Raw genomic sequence first — 19,649 nt, forward strand, 5'->3', positions numbered from 1 at the left:
TATAATGAATATATCACGTTATAATGTCACAAACTAATAAAATTTTTCAATTTTTCCTAGTATTACCCAAAAAAAATCTTTATGACAAAATGGTGTTTTTTTATATGTTTGAATCGTTTAATGATACGATATCATATAATATACTCGTTACATACAATACTTTCTCGTGATGGTTAGATATTAAAATATTATTTATTATATATACTACGAGTCAACAGTCAACTGGTGATGCAATTTCTTAGATTAGGAGAATCTATCAAAATATCTTTTTATTTTATAATTGTAATTTATGAAAAATGCACTAATAAAGAAGATGATGAAAAGTAAACATGTCATGCAGAGCAGACAACTACAGCTATCAAAGCTATCAATATTGCAGACAAAAAGAATCACACACGGCTGTTTCCACTCTCAAGTCATTACTCAAAAGGACACAAAATAAAACCATCTTACCAATTAATAAACTTGTCATAAAATTCAACTAAAAGAAATTATTTTTTAAATAATTCATCACCTGCCTCCTAACACAAAATCTATTCGTCTGATCCTCTGCTTGTCTGTTAGTTCGAAGCACCGCAGCGCATCCACTTGTTGTGAAAAAGCCACACTTTTTTTTTTATTTTTCTCTTTTAATTTGGTCAGTGACGCATTTAAATATCCAAGGAAATACAAACAAATACAAAACAAAATTGACAAGATTATCGTTCCTTATTGGAGTGCTTAAAATTGTTCAGATAGCGTTGGGTTAATATTATCCGGTCGAGAAGACATGCAATTTCATTTTAGAATGGGAATCAGAATATGATTTTTGTTTCTTTTTTTTTTCGCTGAATTAAAAGCTAGGTCGAATTATTAGCCCGCTGTAACTGTTTCAATTAAATGAATCTAACCGCTACGGAATGTTCATTTCACCATAGCTCGCTGAGACTTTAGTCCAACTTGATCACCGTAACCCCACCAACACACTAGTAAATTAAGTCCAAGGGCCACTGGATCAAGCATTATAGGCCAACCACCGCCATCCCATAATACACTCACGTAGTAGCGAGCTCTACGTCCTCAATAAGATTCGAACTCGTGATGTTCAAGTGAAGCGCTTGATGCTTAACCACTAGACCACCGTGTTGGTGGTTGTGATTTTTATTTCTTGAATTGCCGTTTAAATCATTGTTATCAGAACCGGACCGGATCGGCTGGTTCGATCGGTCGGACCGGAAACCGGACCTATGACCAGTCTGGTTCTCTTAAAAACCGAAAATGCACAAAAAAATCGAAAAACCTAAAAAACCGGCCGATTTTTTAATAAACCCATAGAACCCATTCGAACCGGCCGGTTGGATGGCTTCCGGATTTTTAAAGGAGACCCGATCCGAATCTCTTGACCCGAATCGAAAATCAAGGATTTGGAAATTGGAAACCCTAGTTCAGACTTCAGAGTCGACTTCAGCAGCTTCATCCTTCAGTGATCAGTCTTCACCTTCGACTTCCAGGTTCTAGCACTCAGTCAATCTTCATCTTCGAGCTCCTCTTCATCGGATTCCTCTTCATCTTCGACCTCAATTACTGACTCAGTCACCGGATTCCTCTCCATCTTCGAGCTCAATCACCGGATTCATCTTCATCTTCTCTCTTCTCTGTTCAGTTCAGTCAGCTCTTCTCCTTCGAGCTCGAGCACAGTTGATTCCTCTTCTCCTTCAAGAGGCGGAGTCCAGACTAGTTGCCTCGATCTCTCAATTCTCTCCCGTTGTTCTTCAATCAACTGGTAAGTGGTAACCATCCTCCCCTCTTCCGTTGAAGATTGAAAGAGTGCCTTTACATTTCTATCTTTTGGGTAAAAAGTAGATGACTTGGAGCATTAATTGATTGTGAGGACATGGAATGTCTTGTTTTACCTCTGCATACGATATTAACCGAAAGCCAAAACAACTAAGAAAAAAAGCTGCCCCTTCTTATTTGCAAAGGGCTTTGGAGCTTCTCGAAAGATCAAGTAAGTTCAGATTGGTGACAGTCATACTATGATTTCTCCATTGGTTTTTGAACCACTTCTTAATTTACATCCTTTACAGTTTTCCTCAAAAAACAGTTTTGAATCCTTCTGTTTTCCTCAGCATTCTAGTTGATTTTCCCGTTAATCTGGGACAGGCATATATGTTGCTCATTTTCCGGTTTACTCGGTAATCAGGGACGGGCATTCTTATAGGCTTCCCTCTGTTGTCCCACTTTAACGACTCCTCATTTTCTTCGACATATTATAAACTTCATGTCATCATTGGCATTTGCTGAATGACGACTTACAACGATGCTACAAATCCAATAGATGGCTTTGGAGTGTGTATACTCTAAAGATGGAAAATCTACCATAGTTCTAGGAGATGATGCGCGACTTTTATTTCTGAGAACCTCATACAGTGAATTGTTCATGAAGTTTCACTTACTTCTTCTATTCAACCAGTGATAGGAAAAACATAATTATGCTTTTCTGTTTCCAGCTTTTCTAAGAATCGGAAAATGAGCAACGGGAAAATGTCTAAGAATCCATTGTTTGAAGCTCATGAAGCACCAAATGATGCTGCAGCGGAAGACAATATTTGTAGAAATTATGGTGGAGATTAGAGTGCATGGAATTGCTGATGATATTAACTGATTAGTTAGTCCTTGTTAGATTTGAGAAGCAATAATGATTTATCTCGTGATGTTGAACTGTGATTTACGTGTGGGTGTGTGAATGAATTGTGAAGGCTAGAAACTTATGTGCTGAGATTGCTGTGGTATTATATTTGTCAACAAAATTTTGCAGCTTTCATGAACCTTCATCATTTTTGGTATTTTATATTATTTTCTTAAAATAATAAATATTTATTTATTTTATAATTAAACAAGCGGTTCGACCCATCGAACCCCCGGTTGAACCCATAAACCCATGAACCTATGCCTCGACCGATTCGATGTCCGGTCCGGTTCTGATAACACTGGTTTAAATAGCATTAAACCGATGGTGCCTGTAGTTCGGTTAATTCCTTTTGTATGCTCATTTCATTCGTGAAATCTCACTGTCATGCACCCCCAATATCAATTTGGTAATACGTATGTTGATCATGACACAAGACGAAATCTAATTCCAAAAGCGATTACTTCGACCACCCTTTCATTGAAAACTTCTCAAATTCGGAATCTGGATTTTTGTTCGAACCACGAAACGTGGATTCGACATACTTGTTTCATGCCAGCTTTACTCGGAGACCAACTCCATGGGACATGCTGGAGCTTCCGTTCTGCCAACGGGAATTAAGCCCATTGTCACCGGAAACCATCCCCGCATTAAACAAAACTAGTATTCTTCAGAACGATATATGATTAATTAATAGACAGCATACGTATGGCTCGTGACAAGCCTGGGATAAGGATAAAGATTCGTTATATGTAATTCTAAAATTATGCTCGGGACCAAGCTCGTGAAAGCCTACGTTGCTTGCGTAATTAGTAGGAATTAGGCATGATTAATTAGAGCTAGGGGCTGAATTAATCTGACCTAGTTATAGCTTCGTGGCTGCTTCCTTAGCCATGAATACGGAGGAATTTCTTTTCGTTGGCCACTTGCGAAAGTCAAGTCACAATAAGTCTCTTTGTCAAACATTTGAAAATGATCTCCGTTTTTTTTAGTAAGCTTATGATGTTTGATGAGTTTCTAAGCATGTCACGGGCGAGCCGGCAAGGCGGTGACAAATGATCGGGTATCGAATAATAAAATCGAAATTGCATTCATTATATAGAAAAATGGCTAATCATGTTCATCAACTTGTTTCTAGGAGAAAATGATCATATGCATCAAATTGATCTCGTCACGTTTCATTTTTCAGTTATATCGTCTTTCGAGTATGGCGACCATTCATCGGGATCATGAATAATAATGGATCCCTGGCGTTGGACGATACACTACGGGCCGACCAATTACGATGCCAGAATGTTGCCCAGAAGAAATTGATCGTGTCGTGGGAGGTAGTTGGAAAATTTGAACAGCTCCTTTAAGTCTTTAATAAAACAAAGGAAAAGGTTGGCATTTGGGACCGGATTGGACCTCAGCAGTAGAAAAGAAAAGCCAGGATTTGTCTTTGCCTAAAGGATTGCAACGAAATCTTGGGTGCCTGCCAAAAATGGGCAATAAATGAGAGGTTGCAATTTGCTACTTTTAACCATAATTACGAACTCGAAAACCCACCATCAAGATCCCGGCACCTATGTAGTATTCGACCCGTGAGTAACACTCACAAAAACGTCACAAAATTGGATCACAGTATATTGACTAATTCACTCTTTTTCTTTTTTTCGACGTGACTCATGATATCTGAAAGTTCAATTAGAATCCGACTAAATAATGAACTAAAGGGACGATTATGCCCTGGCCCGACTTGGCCACAAGTCCATTTTAAGTCGAAATCAGCACAATTCGACTCGATCGAAATATAAGAATTCATAATATTGGATTGATCGGCATCATTAACATAGCACGCGTATGGAGGAGACTTTACCAGGGTAACAGCTTCGATCCAGCTGGGCAGGGGCTGGAAATGCTAAAGTACGCTGTGGCGCTGTGCATTAAAGAGTCGCCGTCGTCCGAGTGCTGTCCCGATCACGGGGTTCTCGCCGTGAGCGCGTGGGGCTCACGTGCTGTTATTACAACCTCGGATCCCACTGCCCACTCGCTGACTGCCAGCTGTGGTCAGGTCTGTCCCCATTGCCATTCCCAGGTCCCAATGAAAAGACATAAATACAATGCATCGGCTAAGCTTTGCCGAGTTCCAGCCTGGATTCTCCGCTCCAACGTCTCTCTGCCGTGTGTATTGTCCTCGATGCCCTTCTCAGGTCCGACGGCTTGTGGGGAAACCCAGGGCTAGATTTGTCTAATCGCAGAACATCATCGCGAAAAGAAAACTGTGTCTAAGCTGGAAAATGCCCTTTTGTTCTGTAGCGCAAGCGGACTCGCTCTCTCATAAAAAAAGAAAAAAGGGCAAAAAGAAATTCCAATATTTTCAAATTTTCACCATTTTATTTTGGTCTCGAGAAGCTTACGTTACAATGCGATACTAAAACATAATACACATCGGCCTCATGCGCGTTCAGTTTTATACAATCACGGTAGCTGTAGTCCGAGCATTGCGCTACTACTTATAGGATCTAAATCACGGTTGCTTGATGCGTATGCTTTTAGGGAACTTATTTTCCAAATACGAATATGCAATCCATTCTCTATTTTAGGTCATCCTGGTTCCAAAGAACTCTATCAGTTGTAGTTTACTGCAATGCAAATACTATTACCCTGCAATGGATCATAATATATAAAGTCCAATATTTCCTTCTTCTTCTTTTTTTTATATCTTTTTTGAATACACAGCATGTGTGGAACACCACCACAAGTGGTGGTTTACTTTGGGCTCCTTTTTTTCTTTTGCTTTTTTTTGTCGTGCTGGGGAAAGAAGTCGCAACTCGTAACTGGCAAAAGGCTCACAGCTGCCACTCTCGTCCCTTTCTGGGCAGCTTCCCAAAACTCCCCTCATCCACTTTTTCCCCATTTTCAATTAATTATTACTAACTAATCCCTCACAAAAATTGAATAATAGTATCTTATTATTCCCAGGCAAACAAATATAAGACAACTGAAATTTATTTAAAATAAATGTTTAAAATCCCATCCGAGTCCGACCCAGTGACGTATATAAATACCCTTCTCCTCCCACTCCAACTCCTCACACACTCAAAACACACAATCTAAACCTCAAAAGCTACCTCAGCTTTTGCTTCTCCTTTCTCTCCGATTGTCTTGTCTTGTTTTTCTCTTCTCCCCGACCAGCAACAATGTCTGCAAACGACCTTCTCAAGATCTTCTTCTTCTTCGCCTGCTCCCTCCAGCTCTCCATGGCTGCTAGGCAGCTGCTCGAATCGGTCCAAGACCAGACCCAGCTCTTGCAATACCACCACGGGCCCCTCCTCACCGGCAAAATATCCGTCAACCTCATCTGGTACGGCAAGTTCAAGCCCTCCCAGAGGGCCATCATCTCCGACTTCGTCTCCTCCTTGTCATCCGCCGCCTCCACTCACAAGTCTCAGGCCCAGACGTCCGTCGCCGCTTGGTGGAACCAGATCGACAAGTACTACCGCCTCAGCGGCCACAAGAAGGGGTCGTCGCCGGCCGCCGCCCTCTCGCTCTCCCTCGGGACTCAGGTCCTGGACGAGACCTACTCCCTCGGTAAGTCCCTCACCGATAAGGACATCGCCAAGCTGGCCTCCAAGGGCCAGCAGAAGGACGCCATCAATGTCGTCCTGACCGCCTCCGAAGTTGCCGTCGACAAGTTCTGCATGAGCCGGTGCGGGTCCCACGGCGCGGCGACCGGGACTGCCCGGGTCAGGAGAGGCGGTTACTCCAAGTTCGCGTACGTGTGGGTCGGGGACTCAACCCAACAGTGCCCGGGGCAATGCGCGTGGCCCTTCCACCAGCCCATCTACGGCCCGCAGAGCCCGCCATTGGTTGCGCCGAACAACGACATGGGCCTCGACGGGATGGTCATCAACCTCGCTAGCCTTCTCGCCGGGACGGTCACCAACCCGTTCAAGACCGGGTTCTTCCAGGGCCCGCGGGATGCTCCGCTCGAAGTGGCCTCCGCCTGCCCAGGGATCTACGCTAAGGGGGCGTACCCGGGGTATGCCGGGGACCTGCTGGTCGACGCCACCACCGGAGCGAGCTACAACGCCAACGGCGTCAATGGGCGGAAGTACCTGCTCCCGGCCCTCTACGACCCTTCTACGTCGAGCTGTTCCACTCTTGTGTGATTGTCTTATCGCACTACTCAGAAGGAGTAGATTAATGTTAGATGGATCGATCGTATAGGGAAATATGAATTCATTCATTGTTTATTTAATTTTGTATTCTCATTAGTTAATATGATGGAGAAAATTATTAGATTCAATTTCAATCTCAAGCATATATATATATATATATATATATATAAGTAGTATCTCACAAAAGTAAATGCGTAAATAATATTCAGGATTAATAACTATCTCAATGAAAATAAATTGATATATTTATAAGATTTAAATACAAATAAAAAGTGACGTAATTCTAAATATATATACAACTAATTCACATATGCACCCAAAAAAATAAATGTCACATATACACCCAAAAAATAAATGTCTCAGTGGATTATAATGTATTGATACCTTTCTGTATATATATATATATAAAATAAGTTACGGTCAATAATTTAAATCGTTAAATATAATATTAAAAATATTAATTTACACCTCCCAACGTTAATAAATTCGCTATAAAAGATAAGCCTACAAGTTATTTGCATTAAATGATCTGATAATAATATTTTTCCGTTAATGTCGATGCCAATTCAATGTAAATTTTACCGTTAATATCGTATAATAAATGGAGTATAATAGTGAATGTATTGTAAGTCATAGATTAATTTAATAAAAAAATTAATTACTAACACACATTATTATAAATAATAGTAGCAAATATGAAAATTTAAATACTTTAATTTGAATCATATTGTTATTCCGATAGTAAATAAATATTCATAATCTTAGGAAAATAAAGAAAATTTATAATTATATGAATTTAAATTTTATTAAATAGTGTTTTAAAGATATTGCAAATCTTTTAAAAGATCAATTAAGTAAATCTCTCATAGAAATAATTGATTCATTTTAGCTAAAATTATTCAAATTCACGAAATTTAATATATGAGATTTGAGTAAGAATAATACAATAAATAGTGAATTTTATTTTTTAAAAAATATAAATTGTCTTTGAAACTTTTTTTTTATAACTCATTAGAAATCTCGATTAAAAGAATATTATAGAGTACAACAAAAAGATCAAAATCTCAATAGGTTATCCACGATAACAAAAGATAATAGAAAAGCAAGTGCAATGTAAAAAGTTATAATTATTGATTTTTAATCGGATTGAAATATGATAATTTTGGAAAAGTTACACCACTTTTTTACCTTTTGCTTCTCCAATATATTTGTAAGAGTTAATAGTAGTTTGCCATTACTGTGTGAGTTTAGGTTTGCCACATGATCTTCAAAAAGTTGCAAAGTGCCTCCCGACCTTACCGGGAAATAAACAATATGCCTCCTATTTCAATTTCTAATCAGATTTCCCGCCAAAAAAGGGTACATGCCACTTACATGCTGATTAGTGAAGGACAAATATATCAAACTCTAATTATAAGAATTTCTGAAACAAGAAGAAAAAATGGGACACGAAACTCCCCAATTCAAAATTGGAAATTATTTTGCAATTCAAAATTGTCCACAAACTTTGCATTTTTTCCAGTGATGGTGGTGGTCTAGATAGCAAACCGGAGAGGTTTTTCCCTATTGTCCCTATCAGAGGCTGGTGTTGGCAGCTCGACTACGACCGCTTCAGTTATTGTCGTCCTCCACTGACTTTAAAGGCATCAACAGACCTTAAAATTGTTAATCGATGCCGATAATGGTGGTAATGGCGGCAGAAGGGGTGGCAGTAGCATCGGTGGATGGACGAGGTTTTGCACACAAATAATTTCCTGAGAATTATATTTGATTTTAGTGACTAACTGGGATAACTGGAAACACTATCCTTTCATTTCGGGGTTATCGTCCAATCGAACATCGGAATGTCCAGTTGTCCTCTTGACTGCTTCGGCATCAGATATGGTCGAACCCTCGAACGTGGATATGTTAAACATGATCTTGATGTTGTGCCATGATGTTTGGTGAGGATAGTCCTTCTGAGAAGAATTGGGGAGTTTCGTGTCCCCATTTTTTCTTCTTATTTCAAAAATTCTTATAATTAGAGTTTGACATATTTGTCCTTTACTAATTAGCATGTGAGTGGCATGTGGCCTCTTTTGGCCAGAAATCTGATCAGAAATTGAAATAGGAGGCACTTTGTTTATTTCCCGGTAAGGTCGGGAGGTACTTTGCAACTTTTTGAAGATCATGGGGTAAATCCAAACTTATTCCATTGTTCGGGGGGAAACTGCATTTAACTCTATTTATAATATATGAATGGATCGAAATTCCTAAAGATATTTGGATATAATTAATATTATATATTATAGAAAAAAGAATTTTTTTTTCTTGAAATATTTAAAATTTAACAACAACTATTATGTTTAAATTATGTAAATAAAAATATAATTATTGTAAAAATTTCGTGCTATGCACAGGTAAAAAAAAAACCTAATTTTCTAATTTGATTGGAGACCCGCAAAAGCATAAGAAAATTACGTTGTCCAACCTAATTGTGTGTTTAAGACTACTGAATTGTTAATTCTCGTGTATACGTGCATCGTACAAGAATTTTAATTCTCACATTTTCCCGACAAGGTTTGAGTAACTTAAAACACACAAACGTTCGCAATATGTTATCGTTGTAGGGAAGTCAACTGCTTGGGATTAATCTAAATGTGAAGAAAGAATCTATATCTAACTAATTAACTACGAAGATATGGATCGACAACAAAATAAATTTTCATTGAGCGAATTTTAACTAGAATGAGGGGTTTAAAAACAAGCTAAAAGGTATCCCACGATCATGGCAAGTCAACGCCTGAAGGGAAAGTATTAACATTAGGCTAAGGATAATTTGTGGCTGATCACTACGATAGAAACAAAACATAGAAAGGTAGATTAGACGTGGTTGTATACACATGTCTATATTTCTCCTTTTTCTTTTTCTCAACGTGAGAGATATTCATGAATTTACTATAATAATAGCAAAAATTTAAGGAAAAAATTTTACTAGTAATGATGAAATTCAAGAATTTTAGTTTGGAACTTATCTTGTACTATTGCATTGAACCTCCTTCTTTTGTGCTTTGTTTTTGAATTAGGGATTTGTTTGTTATTGGGGCAAATCTTAGTAGAATTAATAATGCGAGACATATTATGGCACGTTAGTTTTTCAGGGTTAAAATCACAAAAATTTTAATTTTAACTTTAACTTAACACACTATACAATAAAAATACACATTTTTCAAGTCTAAAATTTTAACTTTAACTTTAACTTTAACTCAACACACTACACAACATTTGTCCATTTTCACAATCAAAATCAAAATTACTTTAACTATGAAACCAAACGTACCGTAATCATTGGGTGAGTACTTACATTTTCTGTATTTTCGAAACTACCATAGCCTCCATTGCGATCGGAAGAACTAACCAGACCAGCATCGAGGGAGTCAACAACTAACATCATGTAGTCGAAAGGATGTGACTCCAAGAAAGTCATATGCAAAGTAGCGTAACAGTAAAATTCGCGAAATTTTTTTACTTGAAAACGTTCAGATAAAATGGGAACTTTATTTATTATAATAGTTCTACGTGAAATTGCTATTTGGATGTCTCGTGGATAAGGAATAGGATGTCGATCGAGTATTGATTTAGGCTCCCTTGTCACGTCATGGCACCAAACCAAACCAAACCAAACCGTAATGCAGCGTTCGTGAAATAATTTGGGCAAGCTGGAAAGAGTAGACACGCTTTCTTCCTTGAGCCGAAACGTAACGCGGGACCCAATTAATCATTACGAAAGAAAATGATGGGGGGAGGGAAGCACTCAATTTTGTCCTTTTCTTTCTCCCTCAGTCACTTTCCCTCCTTGCCCCTCTCTCTGCTATTAGCTGTCCAAACCCTGGAATCCAAGTTTTCAATTAATAATATTCTGTTGATATAATGTCCAGCCAAGATACACCGGAACCCAAAATTTTTGAAATTTACTTTTGGCACCCCTAAATTTTTTTGTGGAATCAATTCACACCGATAGCTTGATGTTTGAGGCCATCTTGCGCGTTGAGATTTTCACTTGCTGTGTCCCCTCTTGGCTTGACTTTGCATCGTACTAGTACAACTACCATTCAAATTCCAGGTCAGCAACTGCCAACTATGAGCATGCTATTCGGATGAATTATTTCGAAATATCCTTACGTTTCTTGCATTGCCGGAATCGCATGCAAATGCAATGGTCCAAGTGATGTTGCAGCCTTATCTATTTTCTTGGATGACACGATTGAGAATTCAACGTGGAATAAAACAAGAACAAAAAATTCAGGGTGTTAATCAGCAAGACACGCTTCTACATATAAAGCTATCCTAAAATTGAAATTGCAGGATATGAATATGTACCAAATGAGTAACAGTTAAAAAAATGAGATTAATATTATAAGATGTGAATCTGATTAATCGTTTTTATCAAATTTATTAATTAAAGTCACATACAGATTCGGTAGTGCGTATAACAGTTTTTTTGTGTAGCTTGCAAAGATATAGAAAGTTTTATCCAGATTGGAGTGTGAGCTGCAATTTCAATGGTTAGTTCGAGGTAACACTGAATGATGGCTCTAAAATTGAACCACTCGGGATGTGAATCAATGCCGCATAAGTTTGGGCAAAGAAATCAAACAATTGAAAATGCGGGGGCAAAATCGAATTTTACTCTCAAAATACAAAACCGCGTCCTGCTCACGTATGCCGGTTTCTCGCTGCTCTCCTGTCCCCCCCCCCCCCCCCCCCTGAAGGAAGCTTCCTCGTCTCTCCCAATCCTTCGTTACTATAAATACCTTCTCGCCTGCAATCTTCACTTGCACACAAAATCAAATCACATAGCTCAATAAACTCACAAAACCCATTCCTCAATGGCTTCTCTCAAATCTTCCCTTGCTTTCCTCTTCTTGTGCGCTTCCCTCCTTCAGCTCAGCTCGGCCGCTCGGCGTCTTGCCCAGTCCGACCAAACCCAGCTCTTCCGCTACCACAACGGCCCCCTCCTTGTGGGCAATATTTCGATCAACTTAATTTGGTATGGCAAGTTCAGCCCCACCCAGCGTGCAATAGTCTCGGATTTCATCGCCTCCTTGTCGTCCTCTAGGACCGCGACCGACAAACCATCAGTCGCTGCATGGAGGGACATGATCGATAAATATTACCGCGCAGCAGGATACATGAGGAAGGATTCGCGCCGTTCCCCGCTTGCCCTCTCATTGGGGACTCAGGTCCTGGAGGACAACTACTCGTTGGGTAAGTCATTGGATGATCGGCAGATCAGGGAGCTGGCCTCCAAGGGCGGGCAGAAAGACTCGATCAATGTCGTGCTGACATCGTCGGATGTCGCGGTACGCGGCTTCTGCAGCAGCAGATGTGGGACTCACGACTCTGCTGCGGGTGCGCCGGTTCAGGGTAAGGCCCACAAGTTCACTTACGTCTGGGTCGGCAACTCCGAGACCCAGTGCCCGGGGCAATGCGCGTGGCCGTTCCACCAGCCCATTTATGGCCCGCAGGGCCCACCTCTCATCGCACCCAACAATGATGTAGGCCTCGACGGGATGGTCATCAACCTGGCCAGCCTCTTGGCTGGGACGGTCACCAACCCGTTCAAGAATGGGTACTACCAGGGCCCGAGGGATGCCCCGCTCGAAGCTGCCTCAGCATGCCCTGGTGTCTATGCGAAAGGTGCTTATCCCGGGTATGCCGGGAACCTGCTCGTGGACACTACGACTAAGGCAAGCTACAATGCTCATGGAATTAACGGCAGGAAGTACCTGCTCCCTGCACTGTTCAATCCTTCTACGTCATCGTGCGCCACTCTGGTCTGATGAGAGAACAATTACTTCGAGGGGGCATAACCGAGGTTATGTTGTGGTTACAAGCCAGACGACGTCTATAGGCCTAGTAGGTGATTAATTAATTACTAGGTGCATATATAAGTTTATACACAGGGAGAAGATGTATGTTGAAGAGATTCTTTTATTTGTTCAAATTCATTTGCGTCCATGATTGATATTTAATAAAGGCATATTTCACCGATGCCTCGCTTACGCTTTCTCCTAACATAACACTATGGAGCCTGTTAATATACAAAGCCCATTTTTTAAGAGGCCCATTGTTGTTTGGCCCATAATGACGAGGCCCAAAGCAACCTAATCGGATTGCCAATCACGAGCGAAAGCAACCCAATCGGCTAATCGAACGAAAAAGTAATCGGACATGCTGAAGTCCTTAAAGTGGTTAACTACTATCAGATAATTACACAGATCAAAGAATACCCAAAGTGCTGTTATTATGTATATTGTACATAATCTTGATATAAAGTCTAACAAAAAACAGTATATGAGATTTAAGATTTTCAAATGCATGTGAAACTGATATCCTACCAATCAAGGTAGGAACTTCGAAAGGGCGCAGATTATACATGTACCGAATGCTCTCATTGCCAAGAGTACTTGAGAGGCAAAGACGTGAAATGGAAGAACAAGATATCACTTCGTTGGATCGTAAATGAAAATTTGAGTTCACTATTAGTTTTTAGTTAGAGTTTTATTGGATGACCAATTACACATTATATGTTACAAACGAAATTACTGTTTTCACTACATATAACTAATTAGATTAATTGTGTATACAACATTAGAACATATTTATATATTGCCTCTTGCAAATAATCTCACGGACAAACTTTCTCGGAAGGAAAAGGGCAAAACAGTTAAAAAAAAAAAAACTAAAAGGTCACACTTTACACGTCACTCGCAAAAATTATACATATGATTCAACCGAAAAAAAAAAATTATACATATGAGACGATTGCGACCACCTGAAGCTTTCATACTTCACACGAGCGGGCTGCAAGTGGATGTCGCCGGGTCCCACATCGCCGGGAGCAGGAACTTCCTTCCGTTCACCCCGACGGCGTTGTAACTCGCCCCCGTCGTCTTCGCCTCTAGGACGGCGCCAGGGTACCCCGGGTACGCCCCCTTGCCGAAGATCCCCGTGCACGCGCTGACCGCCTCGAGCGAGGCGTCAGCCGGGCCCTGGAAGTAGCCGTTGCTGAACGGGTTCGTGACGGCCCCCGCGAGGACCGTCGCCAGGTTGATCACCATCCCGTCGACTCCCACGTCGCCGTTCGGCGCCACCAGGGGTGGCGTCTGGGGGCCGTAGATGGGCTGGTGGAAGGGCCACGCACAATGGCCGGGGCACTGGCTCATAGGGTTCCCGACCCACGCGTACGCGGAACGCTTCCCCGTCGACCCGTGCGTCCCACACCGGCTCATGCAGAAGCCCTCCACGGCCACGTCAGCGGACGTCAGGACCAGGTTGATCGCATGCCCATTACGTATACTCTTCCTGCCGCCTCCGGACTTCAGGGCGAGGGCGCGGAGCTGCGGCGACTTGATCAATTTCCCGAGCGAGTAGCGGTTGTCGAGGACTTGGTTGCCGACGGAGAGGACGCAGGGACCACCCTTGTATCGCTCGGTAGTGCGCCACCACGAGGCGACAGTGGGAGCCCGCGACCTTGGGGACGAGGGGGTGCTGAGGGAGTGGAGGAAGTCGAGGATGACGGAGCGCTGGGCGGGGGAGAAGGAGCCGTACCAGAGGATGTTGAGGGTGAGGTTGCCCTTGAGGAGGGGGCCATTGTGGTACTTGAGGATGAGGGGCTGCTGCTGGACTAGGGCAGTGAGCTTCCTTGGCTCGGCGGAGGAGAGGTTCGGAGCAGAGATGAGGAGGAGAAGCGAGGTGAGGAGTAGAAGGTGGAAGGAAGCATTGGTGGGAGAAGAAGCCGCCATTGAAGGCGATCGATGATGATGATCAAATGAGTATAGTATGGGAAAGAGAGTGATGCCATGGGTGGAGTATTTATATGTGGGGATTGGAGGGGAGATGATGCCATGGCCATGGGTTTGGATGATAACAGCTGGCAAAGAAGGAAAAAGAAAGAAAGAAAGGGCATTAGCGTGCATGGGATGATTATCTTGACGGGGTTTTTGGTCCGGTCAAAAGGGATGGACATGCACTAAAGAAGATATGGTCCCAGAACTAGAAGGCACCAGCTTTGGCCGGTCTAAAAGGCATTTTGATTTCAATATGGACTAAATTATATCAGTTCGTTCAGATCGGCTGAATCATCATTTTACATAGGTTTCTATTTAAACGACATAATAGTAAAAATCATAAGTCCGTGCATATGGCAGGATATATTTATGCTATCGCGCGCGGAAGAGGCTTGATCTGGGGAAGGTGGGGTTGAGTCTGTGTTCTGGTCCCGTTGGTATGGTAGATAGAGATAACTATGACCCTTCTTTCTAGTGTCTTCCAGTTACCAATTAGATTATTTAAAATCACATTAACACTGAAGAATGATCAAAGTGGCATTAATTAAAGTTTGATTAACTTAAAGAGATTACTGGTTCTCTTTTTCTTTTTTTCTCTTTTTTTTTTGTATTTGAATTACTTATTATGCCTCCTCTCTCGAACGCTCTTTCGGTCATAGGTGCCCGCTGTATTATAGGCAGCAGGCAGGCAGCTTCTCTTCATGCTTCGACGCTTCGTCCATAGGCTGACTTCAATTTTATTATTATTATTATTTTTTTTTTTCTGATTTGACTTTACTTCCCCACCCAAATAGGACGGCTCGTAGTCTCCAAGTCAACCTCGATGAATTTACTATAATGCCATAATTGCCATTCCACGTTGGAGTCAATAAAGCTACCCTTTCTGTGCGGACGAGACTATATTCACGTACGTATTATTTGATATAACAAGATGAAAAATGAGTTAAATGATCACAATTTGATCGATAATTGGTGGTTAGAACTTTAATTTGGACTTGTTTTAGGTTTTTTATTTTTTTTAGTTTTAGTTCAGTTTTCTGGGGTTGAATAACATTCGACTTTTTTTAATAGAATTAGCAGTCAAACTCATATGATTATTTTTTTTCTTTTGCTACAGAGAAGATATATGGCCCTAGCACAAGGAATGAAAATGAAAGCTAAATATGTAGTTTCACGACCAGAATTGAACGTGAAACCTTTTGATAACTTGGTAAGGACGCTTATTTCCCTTATGTACGATCTCGAGTTCGATCTTGTAAATGGAGAACGTCCACACTGGGAGAGTATTATCCATTAGTGAGTCAACCGACTCGAATTAGATTAGTCATAATCGATGGTCTCATAAATACTAGAATGCACATCAGAAAACAGAAAAAAAGCAAAAAAAAAAAAGGGGTAAATCCTGTCATCTTCTTTCCGAGTGCAGCCGAAAGCTTTATTTTTTTTTTCGATTACAAAGGAAGCTGGATCTAATACATTGAAATAGAAATCCTAAATATCTAATAAAGGGGCATGAGTAGTTCCACTAAGTATCGAACCTGAAACCTATTGATCACCAGGTGAAAGGACCACTGCGTTATATCCTCTCTTGATCGAAAGCTTTATTTCATTCGTTGTATTAATTAGCTACTAAGTCCAGTAAATTGTTTGGGCAGTTGGGGTTCACGTATATGATGATCGAGAAGATCGGAAAGGATCCATTGAACATGTGCAGCATGATAATGACGCAAGTAGTTGTTGAGGATGAGATTTGCCAATGTCATGACTTTTACGTACCGCGTCCGCCTTTATTGAAGTTGCTAATAGTGCAAAACAAAAGGCAATTTAATGTTATATGGGCTTTATGGTTATTATTGGCTTCACATCGTAGATCGAGACCTGTAGAGTTACGTGATCTGAAGTCGGAGCTCGACCTTACCTGAGATTTAGGAGGGATTGGATGGTCAACGTGCGGCATATACTTATCGGGAAAATACCATGTTCATGTAACGGATCGAAAATTAGACCTAATTACTTCCCTTTGAAAATTATGGCATACAAAATCCATTGGGCCTCGAGTGAAAAGGCCCTTGTGTGATAACTCGAGATATGCTTTGTTACTGCATAGACATGACATAATGATTTGTTAGGTGCAGATTGTTCTATCAAATTAATAGTCCTCCTTGTAAAGTATATCCATTCGCAGGTCGAGATATATTTCGATCTTGAACTGCCCGAACCACTTGCGCATATATACTTAATGTCCGTCAGGCTCTGAGCTCGCGGTTGGTGAATCTCAATGCGAACTGGATCCAACTTAATGTGACCCATATCTTAGTTTAGTTTCAAATGCCAAAACAATGGAAGCTTCCATCTAAGCTGAACTTATAATTTAGTCAGAACAATATAAAAAACAAAATATATCCACTTTTCTGGGCCTGGATTAATTGGACTGGGCCAATTGCATTTTGACTGGGCCCTTTACTGGGCCTCGAATTAATTGGTCCGCATATCCACTTTTTTTTTTTTTATAATGGTGAAACAAAATATATATTTTTGAAATACTAAAGAATGGTGGCAAAAGGAAAAAAATGGCATATTCGCAATCGCTTTCTCTAGTCCTTCACAGCTCGGACAGAAGAGAATATTCAAGTCTTATACTCGAGGATATTCCTTATGATTATGATCTTTACAGTTTGAGGGTGTTTCTGTTATTTCAAGAGAATGTAGGGGGTGATCAATGTCTTCAAACCAGAGAGTAAATTGACAGAAGGGCAACTATATGCATACATACCATCATATGATAGGAATCTACTAACAATCGCAAAAAAATAAAAAATAAAAAAGTAATAGGATATTATTAACTATGAAAAGATTCAGCAATAATTGATTGATGCATTTGAGACTATATGTATATCACGAAATTATATTTTCAGAATACCGAGAAAATTAGGAAAGTAGGCTTGTTTGGTTTTAGGATAGTATTTTAGAATCACAATTCTAACTTAACTCTACCCATTACAAAACAAAATAACTCATACAAAGTCAAAGAGTGGGCCCCATTTATACCACTTTTTTCAACAACAAAACAACATAATTCATACAAAGTCAAAGGGTGGGCCCCATTTATTCCACTCAAAATCAAAATCAAAATCTGATTTTAAAATTCTATTATGAAACCAAACGCAACCTAAGTCTTTGTCAATTCCAAACACGAACAACTCTTTCTACAACTTTTTTTTTTAAGTTTGTGCTACTATTGGTTTTAGATATCTTGTGTTGCAGGTTGGTCGTTTTATATTGTGTTGCAAGTTGGTCGTTTTATCTTCTGCTACCAACGTGGGTTAGTTCAAGCGATTCGACGCTCGTTTCTCTTAAGTAAAATTTCGGGTTCGAATCCTTGTGAATGCATAAATTTATACTATGAGAGCTTTATCCCTTAATAAGCCAATCCGACTTATTAGATTAGTCGGAACCCAATTGGATTTTCCTTATATCATGATTTATATCGAAAAATAAATTGTAAAAAACCAAAGTTAGTCAAATTTCTGTGCTACCACATCCTCAACAAAATTTAAATTGGAATTCACTTCCATTTGGATTTGGAGGTTTTTTAAAAGGAGCAAATTACAGAGACTAATTAGAGATCGTCATATCATTGTGTGTCTGGTCATTATCAAATCTCAGTGAAATTTCCAGTTAAATAATAAAAGCTTTATCATTTAATGAGGAACTTATTATTTTTAGATAAAATGGTCAATATTATTTAAATACAATAGGACTTTTATTAAATAACAAAAACCTTTACTAAATAAAAAAAATTATTTTTTGGAGCATACTTTTTCGGTGAACTTGTTCAAAGCATACTTAAAAATACACTTTTAAATATGCTTCAAATATCAGGCACACTCCTTAAAAATTAGCAAATTATAATTTTTCTTGGATTGACAAGAAACGATGCCTTCTTTATGTAGTGGATTGAGGCAGGTGGTTTTTTTTTTTTTTCATGCGGTGCCTTATAATAATACATCGGTAGGATTTTAATTAAGTGGGCATGCCACGCTATCATTCAAAATCATTCAAAGTCTAAAAACCCATGATTAAATTGGCCTTCCGTTTCTTGTTTATCTGTCTTCCCAATTAAAAAAAATCTGTTTCTTCTCGCATATTCTTTTGATTGCCAAATCCCAGTTTAGGCTCCTTTTCCTCGCATATAGAGGCAAAAAAAAAAAAGAAGAAAAAAAGAAAAGCAAAAATGTTCCTGAACTTATTGTAGAGATCAATGCACCCCTAAAATATTAAGAAAATACTAATACATATAAGAGTTATATTTTAATATATTTTAATTTTTTCGATGAAATTAGTGGTGCTCTTACTATTAATATGACTATATGTTATGTTTTGATATGGTATTTCACACCTTTTCTTATCTTTAAATTCATTTAATACCTGTTTTTATAAATGAGCTGAATTACAAAAAAAGAAGAAGAAGCAAACGGGGTCAAAGTTAGATAGATGAAGCTGCGCACTTGGTCTTCAGTCATGAACTGAAAGCCAAATGAGTAGGTGACAAAATTTTAAAATATGGTAGGTGAAGATATTATTATTATTATTATTATTATTATTATTATTGTTGTTGTTTTTTTCTAAAAATGTTAAATTCTCCTAAAATGCATGTCTAATTATATTCACCATACTTACATATAATTAATAGTTTCTTGAATTTTGATGAAATTACTACTCGTTCCATCGTGAGCTGCTATGAAAATTAATTGAGAGGATATTTCAAAACTCTTATATTATTATTATTATTATCATTATTATGATGGGTGAATGATATATTCATATGTATTTAACTAATGTTTACATTTTGGCAGGGTTAATAAAGTAGGTGAGGATAAAGAATCAAAAAATAATTAAAATTGTTGACTTCTTCATTAATTTATCTACCCGGTTTGCCCCCAGCATTTGCCTAGTCTCCAATCCCACCTACCCCCGCCTCCCTCC

General features: G+C 39.5%; 3 protein-coding genes across 3 annotated transcripts; 2 read left to right on the forward strand and 1 right to left on the reverse strand.

Annotated features, from left to right (window-relative positions):
- The first annotated feature begins 5,726 nt into the window (after positions 1 to 5,726).
- LOC116205979 (protein EXORDIUM-like) lies at positions 5,727 to 6,965 on the forward strand. The gene has a single exon (XM_031538695.1). It carries the CDS (start codon positions 5,851 to 5,853, stop codon positions 6,820 to 6,822), a length of 972 nt encoding a protein of 323 aa, XP_031394555.1. The 5' UTR covers positions 5,727 to 5,850; the 3' UTR covers positions 6,823 to 6,965.
- A 4,669-nt stretch (positions 6,966 to 11,634) lies between these two features.
- On the forward strand, positions 11,635 to 12,867 carry LOC116205258 (protein PHOSPHATE-INDUCED 1-like). The gene has a single exon (XM_031537795.1). It carries the CDS (start codon positions 11,700 to 11,702, stop codon positions 12,651 to 12,653), a length of 954 nt encoding a protein of 317 aa, XP_031393655.1. The 5' UTR covers positions 11,635 to 11,699; the 3' UTR covers positions 12,654 to 12,867.
- A 583-nt stretch (positions 12,868 to 13,450) lies between these two features.
- Positions 13,451 to 14,674, reverse strand: LOC116205257 (protein EXORDIUM-like 2). Its single transcript, XM_031537794.1, has one exon. The coding sequence runs from the start codon at positions 14,616 to 14,618 to the stop codon at positions 13,665 to 13,667; it is 954 nt and encodes a 317-aa protein (XP_031393654.1). The 5' UTR covers positions 14,619 to 14,674; the 3' UTR covers positions 13,451 to 13,664.
- Between the last annotated feature and the right edge of the window lie 4,975 nt (positions 14,675 to 19,649).

This window comes from Punica granatum, chromosome 4 (assembly GCF_007655135.1).
Source record: "Punica granatum isolate Tunisia-2019 chromosome 4, ASM765513v2, whole genome shotgun sequence".
In the NCBI taxonomy this organism is placed as follows: Eukaryota; Viridiplantae; Streptophyta; class Magnoliopsida; order Myrtales; family Lythraceae; genus Punica; species Punica granatum.